Below are 26061 nucleotides of genomic sequence, written 5' to 3' on the forward strand. Positions count from 1 at the left end.
AAATGCAAAATAGAAACGGTAAATAATGTAAATCATTTACCTAGAATGCTAAAAAACCCAAAAACAAAACCTATAATAAATACAGTACTGTCAATTTTAACACGACTTCCATGATCTCCGCCCCCTAAACATGTTGTCAACTCTGATATCAGAAAATCCCAACTTTGTTACTGTTAGTTACTGTATATTGATACAGCAATGCAACACAACATTTGATAAACTGATTATTATTACTTTGATTATCTGTGTATTTCGCTGTGAGGAAATACTTAGTAGATGGAGCGTCCTCTTCAGGCTTCTGTCATGAACTTGGCTGAAACTCAGATCGCATTTCTTGCATTATCTCTCCTAATAACCATGTTGTAATTTCCAATGGCTCCATAAACATGTGTCTGGGTTATCGCAATGGGAATGGGGAGAACTGGAGAGACCGGAACCTAATGGTAAAATAGGAGAGCAACCCGGACAGATTTTGGAGGCGGGCTGGAAACAAACGCAGGCTCGACGCTGGAGGGAGATTTGAGACGCTTCGGCCCCAAACTTGGCAGTCGCGCTTTTTCAACTTCGTTTGCTGCTTCGCCAACGTGCTTGTGATTTTTTTGTCATTATGGAGTTGGACAGCGACATAAAAACGACACCGAGAGGGTTTCACTGCAACCTGTGTAACGTCAATATACCAAACAGTAAGTAGCTAACTCGGCCACATGCAAGTCATACATGAAACTGTCAGAAGTTTCCAGTAACCGCGCTTTGTTTTTGGTCACGTGTAACTTTAACTTAATTTGAGCAAATAACATAATTTCCTCGGCAGGTTGCTATGTTGGCTGACGTTAAATTACTAGTGAAAATCAAGATGATGTGTCTTCTATGTTTAAGTTATTCATGCTTTAGCTAGTGAGATCTAACGTATTCATAATATTCCCATGGTGTCACGTGCATGTCCTATGAATATGGTGCTTGCTTTATCATATACACAGCTCATTGACTGCGATTTGATTATAATCACCTGTTAATTTCCTACCAAGATGGCTGTGTGGAGATGTAACGAAATACTATGAATTTAGCATTTTTCATTAATCAAATTGTGAATGACATAATCTGCACGTCTGAAATTGGCAGACAAGCGTTATATCACCACATGATTTCGTTTTTGAAACTCCTTCCTGTGTTCCTATACCATTTTTTCTTTTCTTTTTTACTAACTAAATGGATGGCAATCATTTTCTCTCTGCTAGAGCCAAGCTTGGATGACCATGTAAAAGGGCGTAAACACCAGAAGCTGAGCAGTGTCCGGACCACCAGGAAGACCCAGGAGGAGCACAGTGTGTTCGTCAGCGGCCTTAAGCCTGACACCTCCCAGACTGACCTAGCTGAGTACTTCCAGCAGTTTGGACCAGTCGCAGATGTCATCTTTGATAAAGACAAGGTCAGCCTCACAGCATCAGATACAGCTCATCAAGTGACATACATAGCCTCACAGTTTTTGTCTTTTTTGAAGCATCTAGCTTTGCGGTTCCAATCCAAGAGACCCGGCAGCCATTTCTGTCGCTGCATATGGAATGTGACTGATGCACCCTGTAGTAGTCTAACTCTTTGATGTGTCATTCTGCACCCACAGGGTGTGTATGCCATTGTGCAGTTCAGTGAGACAGACAGTACACAGGCAGCCTTGTCCTGTGTCGAGCACCAGATGAAGGGCCTGAAGCTGCGTGTCAAACCGCGGGAGAAGAAGGAATTTAAGCTGATCAACAAGAAGAAGCACGATTTCCAGAACCTCCAACTGGTCCTCGAGCGACTCAAACCCGATTTGTGTCAGATGGCGTGTGTAAGCATCTCATTATCAGAACTTTGATCTGTTTCATGTTCCTCGGCGTTACTGTTTTAAAAGTGCAGTTTTATCTATGTAGTGCTGAGTTCTGAAAACAAAAGATATAAAGCCAAAAGCCTGGTTGATGCCTTTTTTTTTATCAGTGTGAATGGTTCTGCTCATGGTGTAATGGAGGCATGTTCATCAGAACTTGATAAGGGATTGTGGTCTTGTCCTCTGTCGTCCTCCAGGTGAACGGGCAGATGCAGTGCGTAGTCGAACGATTTCAACTGGGGGAGAATGAGAAGAAGGCCCGAGGTTTGCTGATACAACTCCTTCAAGAGGTTTTCACAGAGTTCTTTCCAGGTAATCTCCTCAAACGCATACACAGAAACTCAATTTGAAGCCACATTTTCACTTTGTCCCCAGTTCTAGCTATTATCATCATAAAAAAATTTACCGCTCTGAGCCCATATTTGTCCAACCCCTTAAACAGTCTCATCAATTGTCATCTGAAACCTTCTCATCCATAATGATAAAGACTCTGAGGTGATTTTCCCTCAGACTGATCCATGTTTGGTTGGGTTGCAGACAGCCAGATCCTGCCATTTGGTTCATCTGTGAACACCTTTGGCATCCACTCCTGTGACCTAGACCTGTTCCTGGACCTGGAAAACACCAAGGTCTTCCAGGCCCGAGCCAAGTCCACCACAGAACAGGTCTGCTATCCTGTTCGCCTGCCATAGTTCTTTTGAAGTCCATGTATTCATTTGGATCTAATATAGAAGCCTGTTCCAAAGGCTGAAATATTAGTTTTTTACCTGTTGATATGGTTGGAAATACCCTCAAATTAAAACTCACTCTTGAAAGCAACACTCGGCAACTTTGCACATTGACGGTTCAAAATGGCAACAAGAAGTAACTGTTTGAAAAATCTGAACTTCAATACCCAGAAATCTTTGTATTTTTATTGTATTTTTAGATTGAAATGTTGCCTATTGCAGCTTTATCCTCATCGTTGTTGTCATCCAAAATAATCAGAGCCAAATCATCATATGATCTGTTGGAAATATGTATGGAGCCATGTTGTCACCCTTGATTCATCCATTCCTCTGTCTCCCCTCTGTCTCCAGGCGGGGGAGGGCACCTCAGACGACGGCCGCTCCGAGGACTCCATCCTGTCTGATATCGACCTGTCCTCCGCCACGCCGGCCGAGGTTCTGGACCTCGTGGCGGCAATCCTGAGGCGGTGCGTGCCCAGTGTGCACAAAGTCCAGGTGGTCGGCAGTGCTCGCCTCCCGGTGGTCAAGTTCCATCACCGCGAGCTCAACCTCCAGGGGGACATCACCATCAACAACAGGTCAGCCGATGAACAGAAGTTTTCTTTGACACTGGGTTGAATTCCTCTGCACTCGAGACTCTTTAATCCATAGGCAGCATTGGAAGTCTTAAGAGACGTAGTGAGTAATGTTGTTTACTGTGTAGAACGAGCAGAATTACTGTACAGTCTCCTTGCCTCCTATTCTCTGTCCCTCACTAGACTGGCAGTAAGGAACACCCGCTTCCTCCAGCTGTGTTCAGGGATGGATGCCAGGCTGAGGCCCCTGGTCTACACCATCCGCTACTGGGCCAAGCAGAAACAGCAAGCTGGTAAGACGCATTCATCAGCACCTCAGATGAGACATAGACCCTAACACTACAAAAGAATGGATAAGATTAAAAGTCAAAAGTGATCTACATTATTCAGCACTACTCTGTGTAGCATCAATTCTGTGTTTCTAATAAAAACAGATACCAGATTTGACCAAAGATTAGTAGGCTTTGCTACCTGTGCACTTGCATTGTTATTTCATTCTTTGGTCAACAGGGGGCAGTAGAACCTCACTTGTCCCTTGTGATCTTGTCTGGGATCTGTCTGGGCAGATCGATTTTGTGTTTCCTTTATTGCCTTCACATAAAGGCTACAGTCAAAATAAACGAAGCACAAATCCAGCTATAGTGAAGGATTCTGGATGTGCTGCACTAATGTGGGGTATGTTTATGTTCCCTTTTGTGGAATCAAATCGAAGTTTCCCACAAATTTACACAAATTCTAATTCCCAGTAACGTTAACTCTGAGAAATTTCCTTCAGCCCATGACACATTTCTTTCTTTCCCTTGATGATGAGCCAGTAGCCTCCAGGATGGCAGTGCCCTTTTCAGCAAGGCGCATGTGCTCCATCATTTAAGGAGCATAAAGGTATCGGCTACATGTCGGGGTGTTTCAGTGACCACATATGATCCAAATGTAACCTTTACTGGACATTCTTTTCCCCCCAGTATCACAAATCACAAATGGCGGGCTGCTATTATTAATGTATTGATTACCATTAACCTCGGCCTGTAGGAGATCAGTGAACCAGACCCATGCCCCCTACCCCATTACAGAAAGGTTTATGCTTTTATCTATTAACCAAACCCTGTATACATTTTATTTACCCCATTTCTTCAAGTAATCATTGAAGTTTTATCTTATTGAACACATTGTTGACATTAGGGCTGAACGATTTTGAAAAAATATCTAATTGCGATTATTTTGACTGATATTGCAATTGCGATATGATTTGCAGTATTAGAGGGAATGATAATTTTTACATCTTTATTCTCATTTTCATTGAAAAACGTATTAAAATGATTATGGTGTGATTTTTGCGGTGATCTGTACCAAACAAAGATGTTTTCTTAAGTCTGTAGAATATGATGTGTAGGCCAGGACATCTCTGCAGCACGACTATTTAATTTAAAATGGTATTTTGACACACATTTCGCCTTTAACAAATATTGCGCCTCCTGCGATTTGAAAATTGCAGTAGGCCATATTGCGATTTCGATAAAATTTCGATTAATTGTTCAGCCCTAGTTGACATCATACTTACTTGTTATGTCCGTGTAGGTAATCCCAGTGGTGCCGGTCCTCTGCTCAACAACTACGCTCTGACACTGCTGGTCATCTTCTTCCTGCAAAACTGTGAGCCTCCTGTCCTCCCCACAGTGGACCAGCTCAAAGACATGGCCTGTAAGTGCTGCACAACCCTTCCACCCCAAAGTGTCAACACTCATTGTTACTCCACTACCTAGTTTGTCTGAAAAAGAGGTGACACATATACAAAAATACCTATATATGATGCATAAATGGCTACCTTGTGGATATGTGGAAGTGAAAGCATATAAACTGCAAATTAGACTGCACAGAATATCCAAAGTGCATGTGCATTGTATATTGGATGGGTTAAGTCAGGGATTTCTATATGTCTACATATTTCACTTTTAGACATGAGCTTCATTCCTGAGGGGTTCAGATAAACGTCATACTGATGATAGCGAACATGCCCATGTAGTGAAAATGCATTGGCAGGCAAATTTGCATCCGTTTACTGTGATTTGAGTTTGACTCTTGGTATTTGTAACTTGCTTACAGGTGAGGAGGAAGAGTGTGTTATTGAGGGCTGGAACTGCACCTTCCCCAGTCAGCCTATAGCTGTGCCCCCCAGCAAGAACACCCAGGACCTCTGTAAGTTACTGATAGATAATTATATTGTGAGCCAAGGGCATTGCTTTTTATTTATAGATTTTCAATTTACGTACTGTATGTTTTTACATAACTTAGCTTACCCTTCAGTTTGGAATACAACTTCATATAACCTCTCAAATGAGACTGTTCTTTCAGTAAGTCAGCATCACCATTACAGACCCTAACTGTCACCCGCTCTTGGATATGTTGTCTGTCCATCCAGGCACCCTGCTGGCTGCCTTCTTCTCCTTCTATGCCCAGTTTGATTTTGCGAGTAGTGTGATATCTCTCAGGGAGGGCCGTGCACTCCCAATCACCGCCTTCCTCAGCCAGGATAAAGAGGAGGAGGCTGTGCAACAGGAACAACCCACCAAGCCCCAACGCCACAGTCCTAAATTGGGCCCCCTCAACCTCCTGGACCCCTTCGAGCTCCACCACAACGTAGCCGGAAACCTGACCGAACGCTCCCAGCACAGCTTCCAGAAGGAGTGCCAGGAGGCTGAGAAGTATTGCCGCAGCCTCCAGTACCAGCACAAATCCACAAAGGGGAAGGCATGGGGGCTGGTGCGCCTCTTCACCCCCCATGATGAGGTGCAACGCCGCAAGACCCAACAGGGAGCCGCAGAGAAAGAGCTGACCATCAGCATTCCCTTCAAATTAGCGTTGCTCCCAGAGGTGTTGCGTAACCAGCTCCACATGGCTGGAGACGGCTTCCGGCTGCTGTGGTTCCAGAGGGTTTGCTCTGCAGTGGAGGGGGTTTTCCAAAATGTTCTCAAGTGTAGCCCTGCTCCCTTCACGGACTCCGTCTTCGGGGAGGATTCAGCTGCTGCTGAGGCCATGGAAACCTCCTCAACCGACCTCAACATGTCAACAAACGATGGTGGTGACAGCGTTGCTTCCTCCAGCGAGGCCAGCCCTCTGGGTACAGCTGTAGTCGGAGCCAAGAGGCCACTGTCTTCTGGCAGCGACGCCTCCGTGTCGCCCCACGGGAAGAAGCCACGGCTAGAGAGCGGGTCCGACCCCGATTGCCCTCGCTGGACCTGGGTCCAAAGGCACATGGTGTGGGCTGGCAGGAGGAAAGTGAGAAGGGAGCTGACCAAAGAGACGGACTCGAGGCCAGAGGGCAGCAGTGTGAAGCTGGAGTCCCAGGTCACAGCGCACATCATGGACAAAGAACCAGAGGTCAAAGATCCCCTGCAGTTCAAGGTTCAGTCCCAGATAGTCGGTGGGACGGAAAGCACAAGGGCTGTCCTCAAGTTCCAGCCAAGCGGTGACAAGGCAGGAGTTTTTCAGGACTTCTTTCATTTCCTGGAAGCCTTCTTGCCCAAGATGGTGGAGACATTACTAGAAGAAGTGTAGAGCAAAATGGGACTCTTCTCCAGATATTTTGCCGTAACATCTAAGAAAATTTTGTAGTTTTTGTTAAGAAAAGTCAAAGGATGTGCTTTGAATCAAGAATGCCTTTTCTCCAACTCAAATGAATCCCATGAGTGGGTCATGAAAGAGCATAAGTAAAAGGGCTTTATATTGACCAGCCATTAATGATTATTGTTGTAAATATTGGCTTTGTTGTCAGAATGTTGAGTTTGTTATTTGTTATGTTTGTAGTTCTGGGTTTGTTTTGTGTTTCAGAATATAATTCCTGATGAAGCCCACTCACTTTTGTTTCAAACTTGTTTCAGATGTGGCTTGGTTTTTAGTTTTAGTGAATTTCTGTTTTAAAATTATGCTCTTAAATGACTTGGGTTGAAGGGAAACTTGAGTGGCAGACATTCACAGCATCTGATGCTGTTGGAATGGAATTAAAAAAAAAATTGTAAACAACAAATGTCCTCATTTCATATAGTTGTGATGATTCAGAACAACCTATGAAGGTATTTTTGCCCTCAGTTACCGTCTTGATAACCTTTTCAACAATCCACACAAGATTATGGGGTGTTTCCAAAAGTCATGATGCTGAATATCGAGCCAGCCGGGATTATAGTCGTTACATAGTGGCAGGAATAGGCTCGGCGCCAAAACAGCCTCATCGCCTCAACATGTGGCGTGGGCTGCCAGGGAACGACCGTGGAGCGGAGCTTTTATCCAGTCAGGTCTTTGCTCACACGACTGAGATAGATGAGAGTAATTACTCAGGAGGGCAGACTGCTTTATTACGGCAGGACGAGCCGGAGCTGAGGGATGCACCGAGCTCCCATGTGCTGATTAACATCATTCATCTCACTTTTAAGGGGAAATGGAGAGGGCCAGAAGGTTAGACTGGGCTACGGAGGATGGAGACGGACGTCGTGATGAAGAGGCGTTGGAGTGGGTTTACTACATGTTGATCTGCTGCTCTTTCCTGTTATTAATACAATGTTTGATTTGCCCTCAAGATTAAAACATACATCTTGGTTTTATACATGTGATGGATGGTTCATGGACCAGAGAGGTTTAAGTGAAATCACAATGTGTTGCTTGGTTCACTGGTGGTAATCATGCAAACAGCAAAAAAAAATGTGAGTTATGTATGAATGAAAGTCGTTTAGTCGATTGACATAAAATTAATCCATTAATATTTTTATAATCGATTAATCGTTTTAGTCATTTATCAATTAAAAATACCAAGCAATTGCTGGTTACAGCTTCACAAATGCTGAGATTTGCTGCTTTTCTGTTTCATATCATAAAATATTTTAAGAATGACTTTGGGCTTTGGTAACTTGTGATAGGAATTTGTCATTATTTTTTATAGACTAAATGATTAATGGATTAATTGAAAAAGTAATCAATAGGCTAATCGATAAAGAAAATAATCCTTAGTTTCAGCCCTAGTTGTTTTTATGCTAGATAAGTATATTTGTGGCCAAAATTAGAGATATGTCATGTTTGCTCTTATGACTTTAATCATCTGAGTGGTGGCTATTTTGCTACTTCTGTTTTTATGACTATCACCACAGAAATCGTGCTTTACAGTTTCACTTGGGACAAAGAACTAGCTAAGCATTATAAAAAAAAAATGCGTGAGACCCTCAAAGACCAACCGCCCTCATTCTCATGTTGATATACTTGGTGCTTACTGTGTGAAACCTCTGTCTTTAAACTTTCTTCTTCACCCCACCGCTGTCCGATTAGAAATAATACACGAGGACGGGGACTGATTTTTCTGTAAAAAAAAAATATATATATATGGCTATTTTTTTTGAAGTGGCCCTCATCCTTTTCTTGATGTCACATCTCTTGAACAACAGCCATTTTCCTCCACCGACACCCTGGGACACTCTGATATCACCATCCTCCTCAAACACGGTCACTCTCACACACCTCCGAGCAAGAGAGTGAAAGTGATGGATATCAAACCGGGGGTGTTTTTCTTTGTTGTCCAAAAACAAGAAAACAAAGCTGTTACCTGGAGTCTCATACCGGCTATTTTCCTCAAGCTTCCCTTCATCAAGAAAAGCAATTTCTTGTAAAATCTCTACCAAGGTGCTTTTTCAAGATGGCAGCACATACATGCGCACTCCTGGAGAACACAATGAGAGATGGTTTCATTAGGTATTGATGACCATCCAATTCCAGTTACATGTAGCTCTTCTGCTGTAATTACTATTAGAATTGATTCTGCTGAGTGTTCGTATGTGCGTTGTGTTTGTCAGACCATGGAGACAATTCTTCATTTGGAGTTCCCCCAGCAGTGGAGAGAAAAACACGCCAATTTTATGTTAAGTGTAATTGGTGTCCACTGGGAAGAGAACCCCCCCCCCCCAGAGAGCCTGGATGTCTACAGCCTGCGTGCAATATCAGCTGTTTCCGTAGTTCTGTCCGGTCTGCTGGGACGCACGGCATGAGTCACATCTGTAGATATATATATATATACTGCAACGCATTGAGTTTACAGTGGATCTAGTCATCAACACCCTGCACAATCTGACGTCTTGTGACTACGCTCTGCCTGTACCGATCTGAAGATGACAACAAATAAAAAAAAAAAAAAACATGCTCTGAATCACATAATCCGCCCTTTCCCCGGCCCTCCGCCACCCGGCTTGCCATCCATCTGAGTTACCTGAGGCTGCCCCGGCCAGCTCGCGCATAAACACATGTATCAGGTCGCTGGATATTGGTGTAATTGGTCAGCTCTGCTTTCCAGAAAAGACAAATGGTCTAATTGATGCTGCTATTGGCAGAGTAGCTTTGGTCCTCTGGGGGGGGGGAAAGAGGAAGAGAGAATCACATGAGGCATCGCTGCTTTAGGAAGCTCAGACTTGTGCATCCCTTCACTGACAGGCTCTACTGTTATTAGGCAGCAGAGGGATATGTGTGTGTGTGTGTGTGTGTCTTAGTCTGTCAGAATCGGCGTCCTTCAAACCCGTACAGCACATAGGAATGACGTGCCCGGTTCTGATGCTGCCTGTAATAGAATTATATGATGGCGCACAGCCCATGACATGGAAACTTGAGGGGAAATATGTTGTTTGGCCGCTGGTCATTCGACACCGCTTCTGACTGACGCCCGGTGGCCCTTTTGAGAGCCATTTATATGGTCATGAATTACTGCACTGACAGTGGGCAGTCATCAACCCCCCATTTTCTCTCCTGTGCTGTGCAAACAGACCTGGCTGCCTGGAAAGCACTCTGTTCATATTAGTGGCTCCCCCACTCTCGAGATAAGGCTAAATAAAAACGCATAATCATTTCCCCCTTTCTGTCTCTCAGTGTTGGCAGGAAGGAGTCAGACATTCTCCTGGGAGATGGCTCTTACTTCAGAGTGGCCTTGTGTGTGTGTGTGTGTGTGTGTGTGTGTAATCTCCCTTCAGTATTTGGATTAGGCAGCATATGTCATGCAAATGAAAATGGAAGATGTTTAACTGTCTAAAGTGAAGACAGGTTCAGAAGAAAAGCTTTTAGACTGACATTTCTGGAGTACAGGTGCATGTCTGAGTAGATTTGCAACATTCTGCATTGTTCCAGAATATGTTATAGTTCATAGCTGAAGACGTTAAGTAAACTACATTTCTTACCTAACAAAGTCTCAGACAATTGGCAGCACCAGCAGCAGCAAAAGTTAGTAAAACTGAAAAAAAAAGATGACAGGAAAAGTTTGCAGAATCGGTGGCATCCTACTGGCCCTATTATCTTGGCCTTGATAGCAACTCAAACAGTCCACTGCTCTTTAGGAGCCTAAACTGCTCTTCTGGACTGCATTAGCTGGAGTTTATTGGCCTGTGAAAACTTTAGCTGTCTGCCCTTTCGCTTATCTGCTGCCGTTACTTTCCCAGTGTTTACCCACAAACACTGGGGCAAGCTAATGAGTTTGTCTTGTGCATGTTGTTGTTTCTTGCCATTTACTTTTATTGCCTGTAGAGTGAACTCAGAGAGGCTGATAACTGGAGTGAGAATCACCAGAATGTTCTGGAAAGCCACCGTTAAGTTGTGGGAAATGGGTTAGAATTTGTTTGAATGGGAGATTATTTATTCGTTATTTAATCACTTGGCTTTTGGCTATTCCTCTTTTTCCACTTAACAAACTCTTAAAAGCCATGTTTTTCCCATTTAGGTTCCATTTTGCCATTCTGCATTAATATTGACTTAAATTGACATGCCAATGAGAGTAAAACCTGCAGCGCACTAATTGCCCCTCAGTATCAGTTTGAATTATGGGACAATAATTGGTTAGAAATGGTCAGTGCAATCAATGTGTAATACCACAATCCACTTACTGCCTTTATGGCATGGTCATATACACTTTAATTGCCTGTTTATTGTCGACAACAGCAGCATCTCTACAGAGGCTGTCATTGGGGATTTATACTGAAATCAAGCTGTGTTTTTGACAAGGGCTCAGGGACGGACACACACATGTTTGAGACCAAAAACAATTCTTCTTTACGACCCAATAAAGACCCGCTAGAGGAGTTGGCATGCCTTCCCTAGGGGGCCCAGTAGGGCAAAACATAGTATGCTGTTATGTTGTATGGCGTGTTGACTATCTCTTTGATTTATGCATGCTTTAATACCATAGAGGATACTAACATTATAAGGCTGTAAAAGATTATTGTAAAGGCTTCTTTGCAATCTACTACACATCAAATACTTAGATGTTCATGACTTTTCCTGTGACTTCCAGGTAATATTAGATGGATTCTTTTGGGAATTAGCAGTTTCATGGACAGATAACAGAGGATAAATGTCACATTGATTCTGCTTATACTTTCTTAGACATCTAGAAAATGAGTCTCAAACGTTAACAGTGAAAGTGAAAAAAAAGTGTGCACAATGGCTTTTTTGTCACATTTTCGATGTAAGGGTGATGTACTCAAGCATTCCTGGGAAGGGGCCTTAACCCCAGCTGTAGCATATAGGATTCAACCCATATGTTTGTTTTTTTTAAGGCTGGTACCAATACCAATATTTTGTATTGAAGCTGGTGATATTTTGTGCCAATTGTAAATATCTATAAATTAACTATTTTCATGCTAAAAATGACAAGGAGTCAGCGTTATCCTCTGGGATTTTATTCTTGTCAGGGTGGAAAAACCTTGAATTCCTTTAGGGTTAGCAGCTCCATAAGGCAGAGTGACTCACCACACCTTCAGTTGTAGGGGAAACTCTGGGATACATTGCTGCTTTTAAATGGAGAATTCATTCACAAAAAAATATAAAACATACAAAGAAAATGTAATTTCATTGCAGGATTTACAAACTGTTTTTATGTAGCTGTGGTCAAGGAGGAACCGCCATCACATCAGCAGTGGAATAAAGGCCAAATTCACCCTATAGTAGCATATTAAACTACCTGAACCTCCTCATCAAAGGTGTAACACCCTGCAAGTAGTGAATGCTACTTGAACATATGAATTCATTTTGTAATCCGTTCCATAAATTTAACAGAACAGTTAAAACAGGGCAAAGTGAATCGGCGCTCAGGGACTCACCTCATCCATGTGTGCACATACATACAGACATGGACAGAAAGCCCTCAACATGCGCACACGTACACACTCATACACATCTAGAAGCGATCACGTAACACAGTTGTCCTGCACTGTAAGATAAGGAGTGACTTAAAGCGTCATGATCTGAACAGCAGACCGTGAAGATCTAAGATAAACAGGAGCCGCTGCAATGGCCATAAATGTGACGGATTACGCTGGACTCAGTCCCAGCACTTGAGATCTAAAAGGTATTTGAGCACAGAACAATGTCTGTGTGAGTGTGTGTGTGAGTGTGTGTGTGTGTTGAGTGTGTGTGCTCGTGTCATATTGGCTTCATCACTCCAGACCCACCCTCAAAGCTTTTGCAGTGCTTTTAATTATGATGAAGCAACATGTATGGGTGAAAAAAAAAAAATATTTTATCCGCCAATACCTCAAAAACTCATTTAATTCGATTATAAGAAAATGACTGCACTTAGTCCCCGGAGCATGCTGAGGCTATTTCCGTGTTAAGTGCGTGAAACGCAATTGTATTATTGATCTGTGGCTTGTGACCTGTACCTCCAGACTATATTAAAGGCTGTATCACCATCTGAATAATGCATGCAGGAATGATGAGTGAGCAGAAGGCCAAAGGTGTAGGTGGCAATAATTAGGGGAATTACTTTCATCATCATTCTTGGTAAACATGCATTTCATGAAATAGTATTAATGACATCTTGTTGCATAATGTTGTTTATTAATAGTTAATATGCTTTGCACCTGTCCAGTGCTTAACAAAATCTGTAACAAGTTTTGTCTATGGTCTCTAATGAAAGAAGCTGTAAAAGTTTGACCTTAAATTAATCTCCGTCTACATGTTGAAAAGCAGAAGAAATAATTGGAATTATTAGTAGCTGAAAGAGCCACTGCTCAAACAGGCCTTTCCTATCCCATATCCTCTATATTTCATTGAAGATTAATTTGTTTGTTCATTAACCACACATGCACAGAATAGATTGGAGTCAATAAAACAATTGAACGACCCTGATTACAACAGTCTCCATGCGGTGCAAGAAATTTCACACTAATTAATTTGCCTCTGGGCTGCATGGTGGCTCAGTGGTTCGCAGCGTCGCTGCACAGCAGGACTGGGTTTGAATCTCGGTCCTGGTTTCTGTGTGGAGTTTGCATGTTGTTTGCGTGTATTTCGTTAGGATAAACCCACCTAAACTAAGTGAACCCTCTCTTAAACTTGTGAATTAGTGTTTGCCCATCTTTGTTTGAAGTTGATATGAATCATTATACTGTAAATTCCTGATACACTCTAACATTGAATATTAGCTTGAAATTAGTTATATGAAGAGTTTTTCAAGAAGATAAAACAAATGAATACTTGGCTTGGCTAGTGGGTACCCACTGGTTTTCATGAGTAACGCAAATTATGGTAATATGCCATTTTTGACTAAACAAAACTTTCCCACAAATCATGAGAAAATGTCTGGTGACGGAATAACAGACCAAAATTGAGGTCAGATGTGATAAAATCTGACAAAAGGCACTGATGGGGCCTCTTCACTCCCCTCAAGGTGCATATAAAACCACAAACAAGTAAGTACATAGCTCATTGTTGCCAGTACAATGTGGTTTCTCAACCGTCTCCAGCCCTGTGCCATCCAGAGCCATGTGTGTCCAACCAAACACTACAGCAGCTGATTCCACTGATGAACACAACCAGAGAGGAGGAACTAATGTGTGAAAGCAGCTGCTGTAGTGTTTGGTTGGACTGAAAACCTGCACACACACACACACACACACACACGGCTCTCCATGTCCCACGGTTGGAGACCACAGCTCCAGACCGTGATTGTTGGTGTAGATGCGGTCTCTCGACTGCTGAGCGGGCCGTTTCAAGATAGCAGGGCCAGTCATCCCATCGCCCTCTGACTGTTGATACAGTGTGGTTTCTGAAGTGCTGCGCAGGCCATTTCAAGTCTGAACGGTCAATTGGTCCGTTATTCTCTGATTGTTGGTACAGTGTGGTTTCTGAACTGCCGAGTCAGCCGTTTCGGGCTAGAAAGGTTAGCTGTTCTATTAGCCTGATGTTGAGGAAGAGAAGTGGTGAGTTTAGTGTAAACTTAGAGAGTGGGTGGGGGAGGTTCTGGTACGTCAGACCTCACTTGTATCCTTCTGGAAGTGTTCCGGGTCCCCCTCCACTTTCCTCTTGTCACCACGCCACAATTATTCCAGCTGTGACAAACATCTGTGTCTGCCCATCCACAACTCAAACACGCCCAGGACCGTTTCTAGCTTGTTGGGGGCCCTATGCAAAATCTTGTTTGGGGGCCCCTCCGCTATTTCAAGCACTCATGAATACACATCAAATCTGCATCGACACAAATTCCATAATGCATATAAATCAGACCGAATGCTGCATTTTTCACATAAAAAACTTATTTTAATTTCAGGAACTTAGTTGCATTGTTAAGACATCAAAATCAAAACAAACATGCAAATTGTAAATACTGAACAAATAAAATGATTTTTTTTGCTTTGAATAAATTATAAACTTATGAACAAGAATACACATAAAATTAAGTACTATAAAATGACACTAGCATCAGGATAAAAGTGCAAATGACAAATAACAATCCAGTAATATAGCCTATATTATGCAAAATATTTTCACAAATTAGACAAGAGGTACTTGCATCTGATGTTTGTTGGGTCTGCTGAGGAAGATGATGATGATTGACCTGGTGTCCCCTGACCAGCAGAGAGGTCTGGCTGTGCTGAGGCTGGTCCTCCAAAGTATTTCAGAAGTACTCCTGCAGAGACATAAAGTTTCTAGGTGAATTAACACATAATTATTACTCGTATTGTAATACTGTTGAAATCCAAAACCTGTTCTTTGGTAAAATTACATTAGTGACTAGTAACTGGAAGAATAGTGACTAGTCATTAGAAAATAAGCACTAGTGCCCAATTTAGTGCATTTTAAGGATTAAATGTTAAAACGACCTGCCATAGTTACTGTAGTTCCAATGCTCGTTCCAACGCATCATTGAAGTGAGTGAAATATTCAAACCCAAAACGCCATTTTTGTATGGCTGCGCCATTACATCAAATGGAAAGATCCAGATGTCTTGTGCATAATTTTATACATATTTCCCTGTAATTCAGCATGACATATTTGGTATATTTGGAAACCTTGGGATCTTGAGTAGGCTGTGAAACGTGTGTTTGTAATGATAATCCCGCATGAGGGTCCTTAATCCCCCCTCCTGGAGGTGTGTTCAGAGCCGTTTCTTGCTATACGCGGACTACGCAGCTGCGTAGGGCCCCCGCGACCGCTAGGGGGCCCCGTTGCGCCACCGTATTTTTGTCCTCGAATAAATGGCCACTTTTGGTAACCACACATTGATTTACTAATCAATTATCAGACATATCCCTAATCAATATTATGGGATTTGGGCACTAACCTGATAGCGGTAATCAACTGTCATAACCATACTTTCACCAGTAACCTACTCCCCTTTCGTTTTAGTCTGCACAGGAAAAACCAAGCCAAATTTTATTCCTGATTGTTCCAGTTTGTCTCGGATAATACGACAGTTGCTGTATCATATGTTTGAGAAAGTTTTATTTCTTTGCAGTTTTGTAGATTTCAACCAAACCCTGTTTCAACACCACAGCAGAGTGAAATAAAAGTCTAAAAATATTTACAAATATACACAAGACCAAAAAAAAAGCCATTTTATTCCACTTTGGGGCCCCTTCGTCAGTTTGGGGCTCTGGGTAGCCAGTAGGCCTACCCCTACTGGTGACCCAGATGCTAGTAACTGCCCGTCGGATAAACCAGTTACATAGGCTACTCACTCTCACTCACCAGTCTAACCTGCAACATCACCAGGTTTCTACCTAGGCTGATTAGATCAGATCCTTCGTGCCGGTGAATGGCCCGCTGACAGGGCCAGACAGAAGATGAATGAGGCAGTAAACTTTAGGGGCTCATTTACAAGTCTTGACTTGAGGCTTGTCTGAAACCTGGGCCGAAATTAACTCTGCCTTTAACCTACCATTTCCCATCGTAAAACATAGTGGGGTCTGCTTTATTGCCATTGCAACCTCACGTCAGCTGCACAACGCACAGGCGCTGTTCGTGGTGCTGAAAGGGAAATCCCGCAGGTTACCGCGCTACCAGAGGGCCAAACCAACGTTTAACACCTTAAAACTTAGTTTGAGACTAACTTGAGTTAACTCATCAATAACCCCTTAATGACTAATTCCAAACCTTATAATTGAAAGACTGAGACAAATCCGTCCTTTATTGTCTTTATCAGATAATTGCGTATCATGATTGATTGCTCGGAGTGACCTGCAGATGTGCAGGCGCGGGCTGCCGTTACGAAATAAACTTTATCATTAAACCATCAGCTTCAGACAAAGGCAAACATTCAAGGCAATATAACGGCGCTCAGGTCTGAATCGTCAGTATCTGTGGCCACCAGCTGGAGCAGAGATAAGTGACCCTTTACTGAGAGTTGTTGGAGGAAAAAGCGAGGGGTGTGGTTAGCTGTTACAGTGCGCATCAGGTATCCATCCCACACTATATAACCCTGTGCAACGAGGAGAGAAGAGCAAGACAGGGACTGCCGAGGTGAATACTTCAGGAGCCAACAACAAAAAAGTAAGTTATCCTACTTTTTCGGTATTTTGTTGCATCTTGCATGTTTAAACGCATCTTAGATTTTTGCATGGAATTCATGAACGTCTTTTTTTTTTTTTTTTCTCATACAGCAGGATTTTGAACAGCACATTTTACTCTAAGACAGTCCTATATGAAATAAGACTGAACCTGCTCATCAAAACAGAACAACAAACAAAAGAAAAAACATCTTTACATTTTGACACCATAGAAGTGAATGCAACAGTTTTCTTAGGTTGCTAAACTTTTTTTTTTTTTTTTTTTAAGGTTTAGAAGAACAAGAACATCATAGAGTAGCATTTCTTCTTCTTCTCCTCCTCCTCCCCAGATGGCCATCATGCTGAGACCGTGGATGATGCTTGCAGCGCTCGCCGTTTGCCTGCTGGTGTGTTTGAACAGCTTTGCGGACGCCTACCCTCCCAAACCGGAGAACCCGGGGAACAACGCGCCACCGGAGGAATGGGCCAAATACCACACGGCTCTCAGGCATTACGTCAACCTCATCACTAGACAGAGGTGAGTCGATTCAGTTTAAAATGAGCTGTTATAAGGTGATAGGTTTACCATAATAAAGCCAAATTCAACAGGATTTCAGCTCCTTTTCCAGACTTGGACAGTTTTTTTTTAAATAAAACAAACCACCCTATAAATCTTCAGCGTTAGAAATCAACATTATGCCAGAGTTCAAATAAGTCTACAATATACAAATAAGTCTACAGTTAATTTAACACTTTTGGATAGTTTTGAACAGCTGCTCCAGAGCCATATCAGCTCTATGAGTGGACAAGCAACTCTCCAATCAACTCCAAATAATTGTCACTGAAAAATCAACACTTACAATCACTGGAAAATGTGCTGTGTATGTGACTTTTACGCTGATTACAGCCACAATTCAGCATCATGACGGAGATTTTCAAGCTCGGACCGAATCCAGGTCTTCTAAAGTTTTATTTTATTTTGATATTCTTTATTGAAATCCTCTTGCCACCCTCCGGTTGGGGTGCGGGGTCTGCCAGCTGTAGTGCTGCACCCTGGATCAGGTAGGGATGAAATGCCTGGCTCAAGGACACTCGGGCAGCTCTGGCCTCATGGTGTATGGAGCCTCAGTGACCAGGAGGCCAGCTGCCACCTTACAAAGAAGTCCAACTTTTCAGATGCTGGTCAAGAGTTCACTTGTTGTTTGGCAAGCCAGGAAGCACACTTAGGTCATTATTCTTACGTTACCACGCATTGTTGAGCTTATTATGAGAAATAATGAGGCTGAGGAGAGGAGCCTGGTTTTCCTCAAGCTGAAGGATGAAGTTCAGACCAGAGAGAAGCCTGTAATGGTTCCCTTGTGACCCCAGACTGTGTTGCCCTAATAGAGGCAAGCTGGAACATCAGACAAACAAGGCTCTCTGTTTTTCAGACTAGTTGTAGGCAATAATCCTAATCATTTCCCTTTGTTCCCAACCATGTGAACACCATGGCCAACAGCACCAACAGCATCACGTATTCTAAATAAAATAAAAAATCGAACTGTATTCCATTACGTTACCTAAAAACATAATGTATTCTTATTACAGAGACTTGTGAAAAATTTGAGGATTACTTCTAGGAATACTTAAAGTTAAAGTGAGAAAATAAATAGCATGTCTACGTCTTTATAAAACTAGAGTTTTTTATGCAAACCTGAAATAAATCTACTGAATACTGTAATTTTTCACTTTTTCTTATCTGTACTGGTACCGTTGTACCTCTAATCAGAATACATGACTGAGTTTGGGCAATCCCCTGGATTACGTTACTGATTACAGTTTTGATGAAGTAACTAGTAACTGTAATGGAATAAACCAAAAAAAAACAACTCTGCAGAACATACTCTTGATAGCAAGGTAGGCTACTGTATAATGAAGTGTAGTGCAGAACCAGATATCTATGTACTGTATATACTGCGCATATTAACAGCAGTAACTCTGGATCAGATGAAAACACTATTATCCCATGATATTGTATGGTTTCTTTATTTAATATGTGGCACATTTGCCTACGTACATGCATGTAAGAACACAATAAATGCATCCTGTTGTTACAGTGAAGAAACAAGTAGGTGTGCAGTTTCCCCTGTGATGGCAGCTGAATATAGTCTCACATTAACCCTCCTGGACTATCATTAAAGGGGCTGGATCTGTCGCTGCACTACATGGGCTCAGTGGCACAGAGTTCAGCCCCTTCACGCCTCACACAAAGCCAGGCTCACTCTTCAATGGCCAGGCATCGATTTCAGTAAAGAGAGTTTAAAAGAGAAACTTGGAGGAGCCGATTACACTTGCCTTGCTGGGCACTGGACTGAAAATCCCTCTTTTCTCTGAGATAATTGCTCAGTTGATATGTGATTGGACTCCACAGAGATTGAACAGAGAAACATTATTGATAAAGACTCAATGGGGTGTGTACAGCCAAGTTGCCTTGTTCACAGCTTGATGATTCTTGAAAAAGATGCTTGAACCAGGGGCAAGGGTTGGAAATTAGCTTAGAAACCCTGTATGCCATGTAACATAACAATAAATTTGTATCATCCCTGACAAATAAATGACTAAATAAAATAAAATAAATGTCCTATAGTTGAAATTCATAGCGAGCTGATGGTGTCGCCTCAGAGCAACAGAGGGTGACATGACATGATTGTAGAAGTGCTGACTAAGAAAGACTGGGAGGGGTCTCATACATGAAATCTACAGATAATCTACAGATGTTTGGTTCCTGCCATTACATACTGGCGTTCTGATTTTCTGCAGGTATGGGAAGAGGTCGACCCCCGAGCAGGCGGTGGCCTGGCTGCTGTTTGGGGGCGATTCAGACCGGGACGCTGAACCACGGTGAGAGGAGCAGGAGGTGACACTGACATGTCTGGGGGTCGATCCATATGGGTTTTAGTGCCAATACTGATGTTTCCAGACTGAAGCTGCTGATATTTTGTGCCGATATCCAGTATCTTTAAATTTGACTATTTTCAGGCCAAAAATTGTTAAGCGTTACACACAGAATTCTATTCTTTTCAGGGTGGAAAAGCCTCTGAAACAACATTAAGACCATCGTGGGACACTAAAACTCTCCAGTGAAAAACCAGACTAATTAAATTTTTTAGGTGCGTTCGCAGCTCCTTAAGGGAGAAGTGACCCACTGCATCTATTCAATGGCAGGGGGAACTCTGGGATACATTTGGCCTTTAAATGAAATTAATTTACAAAAAATATAATTGAAATTAAATGAATAAATAAACTGAGCAAAGAAAATAAAATGCCATTGCAGGTCTCACTGTTTTTCTGTAGCTGTGACAGCAGTGACTGGCCAATATCTCATATTAATAAAAGGACAATATCATATATAGGTCTAATCATCAATGTGTCTATTGCCTGACTAACACTGTTGTTGCTGTTGCTCTTCTTCACCCTATTAGTCTCTATTGATTAGCATTTTATCCGAGTGTGGGCTTACACAGTTTATTTGTCATCTCACCACAGCATTCTCTGACATTTGAGCTGGTAATCTGTCAGAGTCAGAGCCTGCACAGCACTGACTGCAAATTAAGATGTCACATATATGACAGTCTATTAATCAAGCTGCTTTTTGTTTTCTTCGCAGCTCGGAGTATAGTGACCAGTGGTAACTGACTCCAGTGTGACCCCCCCCGCCCCCCCATCCTCTGATCGACCAACCATCAATAAAACACTGAGATGCTCAAGAGACAACCTGCACTGGACTGTGTGGCTCTCCGTATTTGATTATTGTTGTGCATGCAAATCAATCTCTCTCTCTCTCTCTCTCTCTCTCTCTCCCCTGCTTACTGTCAATATTTCTGTTTGTTCTTTTGCCAAAAATGTAAATAATTTGTATCAAAACCAATCACTTTAGAATAAAGAATTGAACAGACATACATGCTTTGGTAGGTCTTATTCTTTCCTCCCTCGTGCATGAAGCCAAATGCACCTGCTCTTGTCGCCACTAGATGACGCTCTATCATTAGGAAACGGACATTTTCAAGTTTCTCTACCTTATTGCTTCTCTTGTACGGGTTTATATCGACGGCTGTAGATACAACTTCACACAGATCTGCCAAACCACGACGTGTCTGTCATCACAAACCCTGCCTTGACATCCTGTAGGAGGGAGATGAGTGTGTATACAGCGGCCCTAATTGGCTTTTAATCAATGGCGCCGTTTGTAAGTGCACATGAATCATTTGAGGTAAGGTCTAGTTAAAGATAGCAGTTTGTGTGGGTTGCTCTAGGCTTTAGTGTTGTGAAAGTGCCTGCATAGATTAAACAAGACCTGCTTCTTGGCTCTACAAACTGCGAGTCGACCGACCGGTGGAGACAACAAACCTCCGGCTGCGTCTCGGATCGAAGAAACGGCCGAAGAAAGGTGACCAGGCAGGTGAGCTCTTCAACCCTTTCGATGATTTTCAAGGAGGAAACGTATTTTACTGGGCAGCATCACCGCCGTTTTCATGTAGGAGCCTTTTCCAGAGCTCGTGTACGGCGTGGCTTCTGTTATACGCAGCCTCTTGTTATTTCATATGAATGTCTCCTGTTAAACTCCTGAAGAAATGAAGCCCCATCACTCCTATAAATGACATTAAAACCTACTTATTGTCCGACCTCGTGCGTCTTATCCTTTCCCTTTTTCCAATTTTAACGCACGTTCAGGCTCATTTTAACGCCGGAGAGCCACATATGACCTCAACCGTGCGCTCGTGCACCTTATTGCTGCCTTAATGAAATCCAGGTAGATAGGCATCATGTCATTATGTGTTATTACTTTGTTCAGTATTGTCTTTAGGCTGCTTTGCTCTTACACAGCGGCTACAGCGTTTGTAAAGCACAGCTGATGAAACGTATCAGTCATTTGTAACTCCGGGTTTCTGAATACTTCGTCTGGGTGCTGGAAATGAATTTTAAATGGTGATGTTGATAACAAGGACTGTATGGACGTCATGCACCTGTTCATGGCCATTGCGCATGCGCACACATTCTTGGGACGTACACAGATGTTTCAGTGATGTGGACCAATTGAACGGCAGGTACGCTGCTGTGCTGTGTGACATGTAGGCTAGACTAACGTTAATTACACAGAGGACGGACCCTTTACCAAATGCTGAGAATCATTTCTGAAAAATGAAATGTTTAAGATATTCAAGTTTTTGAATCACTGTATTCCGTCAATAAATGTGCCAAATTTTGGACAGAGTGAAGGATTAAAGTTGAAAATTGATTTATGCAATTATTTAGGGAGGGAAATTATCCAAAATGGTTTTAAGTAGTGTAGCCAATGCTTTTTTAGAATATAAATTGAAAGAGTTGTAGCCCATTCTGTTTCCTACAATCTTATCTATACAAGACACACAATTCTTGCCATACTTAATGGTTGTTATCAGTATGTTTTGTAAGGTTTTCCTATATTGTCGCCTGAAAATTGTCCCAAGGCTGGATAAAGAGAAATACAATTATGACCCCTGGACTTGTAATGATGTTGATATCCTTGAATATCCATCATTTGAACCTTTATTTTTGCTCTTTATGTAAAAAAGTGGTTTAACGATTGTCTCAATTAAAGAAAACAACTTTTTAATTTGATTAATACTCTCAATACTGACTATATTCTGGTCAGTTTTGTTGAATCATCCATGATATTGTCTGTTCTGACTCTCACACTTTATGGATATTGTATCACACTAGAGGGAATATTGAAAGAGCCCTACCAGCAAGAAGAACATATTGTATTTCCAATAGTAATAGAGATGGGTTTTGTGACTGGATGGGCAGTCTATAGCTGCAGAGCGATGTTTACAGATGAGGTTTGCATACGGTGCTCTTGGTGCTCCTGAGGTTTCTTGGAAAAGGGAGCCGGATGGAAAGGCCTTGAGCAGTTTTCAAAATGTCCCCAAGTCATGCCAGTTTCCCTTTAATAAGGCATTAGTTTCCACGTCATATATTACAATATCATGACTTCAGTTTAAATGCAAATTTGTGTAATAACACACAGCCTTAGACCTCACAAAGAAGTGATTTCCAAGTGGACATTTGAGGCCAACTGTGTCTGTATAATATGAAATATGTTGTTGGTTCAGAAAAAATTAGGATTCTTTGCGAGATCATGTCCTAGACAACACCGCATCCATGAATAATAATGGAGCCGTAAATGAAAATGTTATTCAAAGGGTAATTTTGGGGGATTTTCAACAGTTGTCAAAGACTGCATTCTCTAGATAGAGTTTTATCTAGTTCATTCTGATCATTTCTCTCAGGCAAAAGAGGTGATTACTCTGCTACACAAAGGTTGTGATATAGCCCAGGGAGTGATATTATGTTGTTTTGAAGCAGTCTTTTGAAATTAAAGTTCTTATCACGATAAGCATTTACTTCCAAACCCCCCCCCCCCATACTTTACAGTCACTTATAGATAAGAGCTTGAAAATCCCACTGATGGATTTCCACATCAAACCGCAGTCAGCCAGGTCTCATTTCAGAGAGCTTTTTACCGGGATTAAAGGAACTTCAGCCTTCTTATTGGTCTCTGTTTTGGAAGTGGGAGCTTTAACATAAATTTTCCCGCTTTTGACAGCTTTGGGAATTGGCTAAACGATCAGCAGGCCTGGTTCTACCTTGACAGAAACCTTGCCTAAGCGCTCCTTTAACGGTTTAAGAGCTGCGCTTGAAGTAAGGAGTCTTTAGACTTTGAAAATGTGCCCTTCACTCCACATTCTTGGAGGCAGATGAATAGATTTTGTAGTATATAAGACATTAAATTGGATGAAAGCACAGCAAATTGGGCAGCATGGATGTGTAGACAACGTGACCAAGTGCATGTGTGAGACTTGACAGTACATTAATACTAATCCTCTGACGTCTGGCCCAAATTCAAGATCCAGATCTTATTTACAGAAAAGGACAGTTGAGATCACAGTATTTTGATGTCATATATACATTTAATAAGACCTAAGACTGTGACACTGTTCAGTTTTACAGTTTTACTCCACAGCTTTCTGTTTTGAGGCTTGAGAGAAAGGCAGGCTGTGTAGCGCTCTGCTAAGGACGCAGAGCTTCTTTTTGCTCTGATTTCTCCGCGGACTGAGTTAATTACTGTGTGAAACAGGAATTGTAATGGGCTGTCGTTGGCAGAGAGAGAGAGAGAGAGAGAGAGAGGCTCTAGAGGTATCGGGCCCCGTCCACTGTTGTTTCCACGGCGAGTCAACATGGAGATTAATCGGCAGTGGCGCACATAGCCTCAGCATCTCCCCCCCCCCCCCCCCCCCCCCCAGCCCCTGTGGTCTCATTCATAAACATGACTTGCCCACTTACTCACACACCTGCCACCTCATCCCCTTTCGACACGACTCTGCATATACACAGGCCGTTACCGTAGTGACTGCTCCATCCCCTCTCCTCTATCTCTGTGTAGGTTTGGAACGATGTGAGTTTTTCAAAGGCGATGACGGTATACCGATACTTTTGCATTGAAAGTGCCGATAGCTGCTGTTTTTGACGATATTTATCAATCTATGTATCTTTAAACTTGACAATTTTCATGCCAAAAAATGACAAGTTTTCAGTGTTTTCCCTCAGAATATTTGATCCTCGTCAGGCTGGAAGAGCCTCTGAAACAGCATTTAGACCTTCATGGGATGCTAAAGCTCTCCACTGAAACCCAGACTAATGAAATTCTTTTAGAGTAAGCAGCTCCCTAAGGCAGCGTGACCCACCGCACCTAATCAATGGCAGGGGAAACTCTGGGATCCTTCACTGACTTTAAATGGAGAATTAATTTACCAAAAACATTATTGAGCAATTAAATGAATAAAAAAAAATGGGCAAAGGAAATTTGATTGCCGGTTTTTTATTAATTTAGCTGTGGTGGAAGGAGGGAGGAAGCTTTTATCAGCAGTGGACGACAATGACTTGCTGATATTTAATAAAAGCACAATATTAGCCAGAAACATTGGCAAAGCCATATATCAGTCTGGCCCTAATGGCGGGGATTGGCTGGGTAATATTCTGGCCTTGGCCCCCGGAGTTTCTCTCAAGAGAGATTTGGGTGACATTGAAGCAGCGGCTACATTTATCCCTCTTATTCCGTCATGCCGACTCCCTCTGAAAATATGACAAAGGGAGCGGGGAGCTTGAATGAATTACAGGCAGGGTGGTGATGGTGAACGCTCCCCTGGGTGGCTCACAGCTCTCTGCCGGAGTCCTTTAGCCTCTCGGTGGTATGTACACTGCATTCAATTTTAATTACACTGATTATAATTCACATCAGCTGAGGGAGGCAGAGGACTAGCATCCCTAACTTGATCAGGATTTATTAATAGATGTGTAGCTTTTAAGGGAAATCTAGTGATGATGGTAAATCTTACACCATCTAAAATCCATTTTTTAACAAAGATGGCTCTTTAGTTATAGTACAGAATACAGAAAAAGGTATGCATTGAAAAAAGTAAAAACAGTAATAAATACAGGGCAGATGATCGTTGATGAACTTAAAAAAATCCTCATTTCCCGCAGTCGGAGGCTCTTTAAGTAGCTCAGGTGGCTGAGGTGGCTAATGTCCCCAGGTTGTTAGTTGACAGTTAATCATTGACAATCTGTTTTTTCAAGGCGAGTTCAGATAAAGTCTCACTGTAACCTTTAGGTCTGAACCAGGGAAAGAGACCTTAAATGTTCTTTTGCAGGCTGTCTCATCTGGCTGCCAGGTAGTAGCACCTTGTGTGTATCAATATGCATGAGGGGAGTATGACACAGCTTTATTTTTACATTCATTCTGCCGTGCTGCACAGAACGGGTTCAGACTGCTCTTGAATTCGTCCCCTCCTTCAGAAGACCTCCACACTCTGTTTTGATGTGGGCCTTGATGTGGCCCAGAAGGCTGCGTTCAAATGAATTGCTTCAATTTTGTTTTGGAGGGAGTTTAGTTTGGAGGTTAGTTCGACAACAGTGAAGCCGAAACATATCAGTGCCTTCGTTTCAAGGCACCTGGGGCCAGATTCACAAAGTGCTCTTAAGACAGATCGCAAGAAGTTCCCTAAGAAGACATTTTAGGAAGTTGTTAAGAAGGCTCTTCAGTGCAA

General features: G+C 42.3%; 2 protein-coding genes across 3 annotated transcripts; both read left to right on the forward strand.

Annotated features, from left to right (window-relative positions):
- The first annotated feature begins 519 nt into the window (after positions 1-519).
- Positions 520-7687, forward strand: tut1 (terminal uridylyl transferase 1, U6 snRNA-specific). 2 transcript variants are annotated; one of them, XM_071926776.2, is made up of 10 exons: positions 520-683; positions 1236-1426; positions 1619-1825; positions 2059-2173; positions 2399-2526; positions 2941-3167; positions 3348-3457; positions 4740-4862; positions 5265-5357; positions 5581-7687. In XM_071926776.2, exons 1-10 carry the CDS (start codon positions 608-610, stop codon positions 6714-6716), a joined length of 2406 nt encoding a protein of 801 aa, XP_071782877.1. In that variant the 5' UTR covers positions 520-607; the 3' UTR covers positions 6717-7687. The 2 variants fall into 2 exon arrangements, with proteins under 2 accessions (XP_071782877.1, XP_071782878.1); XM_071926777.2 differs by lacking the exon at positions 1236-1426 and having other exon boundaries at positions 597-683.
- Positions 7688-17286: 9599 nt separating this feature from the next.
- Positions 17287-20607, forward strand: pyyb (peptide YYb). Its single transcript, XM_071926699.2, has 3 exons — positions 17287-17474; positions 19736-19816; positions 20583-20607. The coding sequence occupies exons 1-3, from the start codon at positions 17287-17289 to the stop codon at positions 20605-20607; spliced, it is 294 nt and encodes a 97-aa protein (XP_071782800.1).
- The last annotated feature ends 5454 nt before the right edge of the window (positions 20608-26061 follow it).

The sequence above is a fragment of the Centroberyx gerrardi genome, chromosome 20 (assembly GCF_048128805.1).
Source record: "Centroberyx gerrardi isolate f3 chromosome 20, fCenGer3.hap1.cur.20231027, whole genome shotgun sequence".
Taxonomy (NCBI): domain Eukaryota; kingdom Metazoa; phylum Chordata; class Actinopteri; order Beryciformes; family Berycidae; genus Centroberyx; species Centroberyx gerrardi.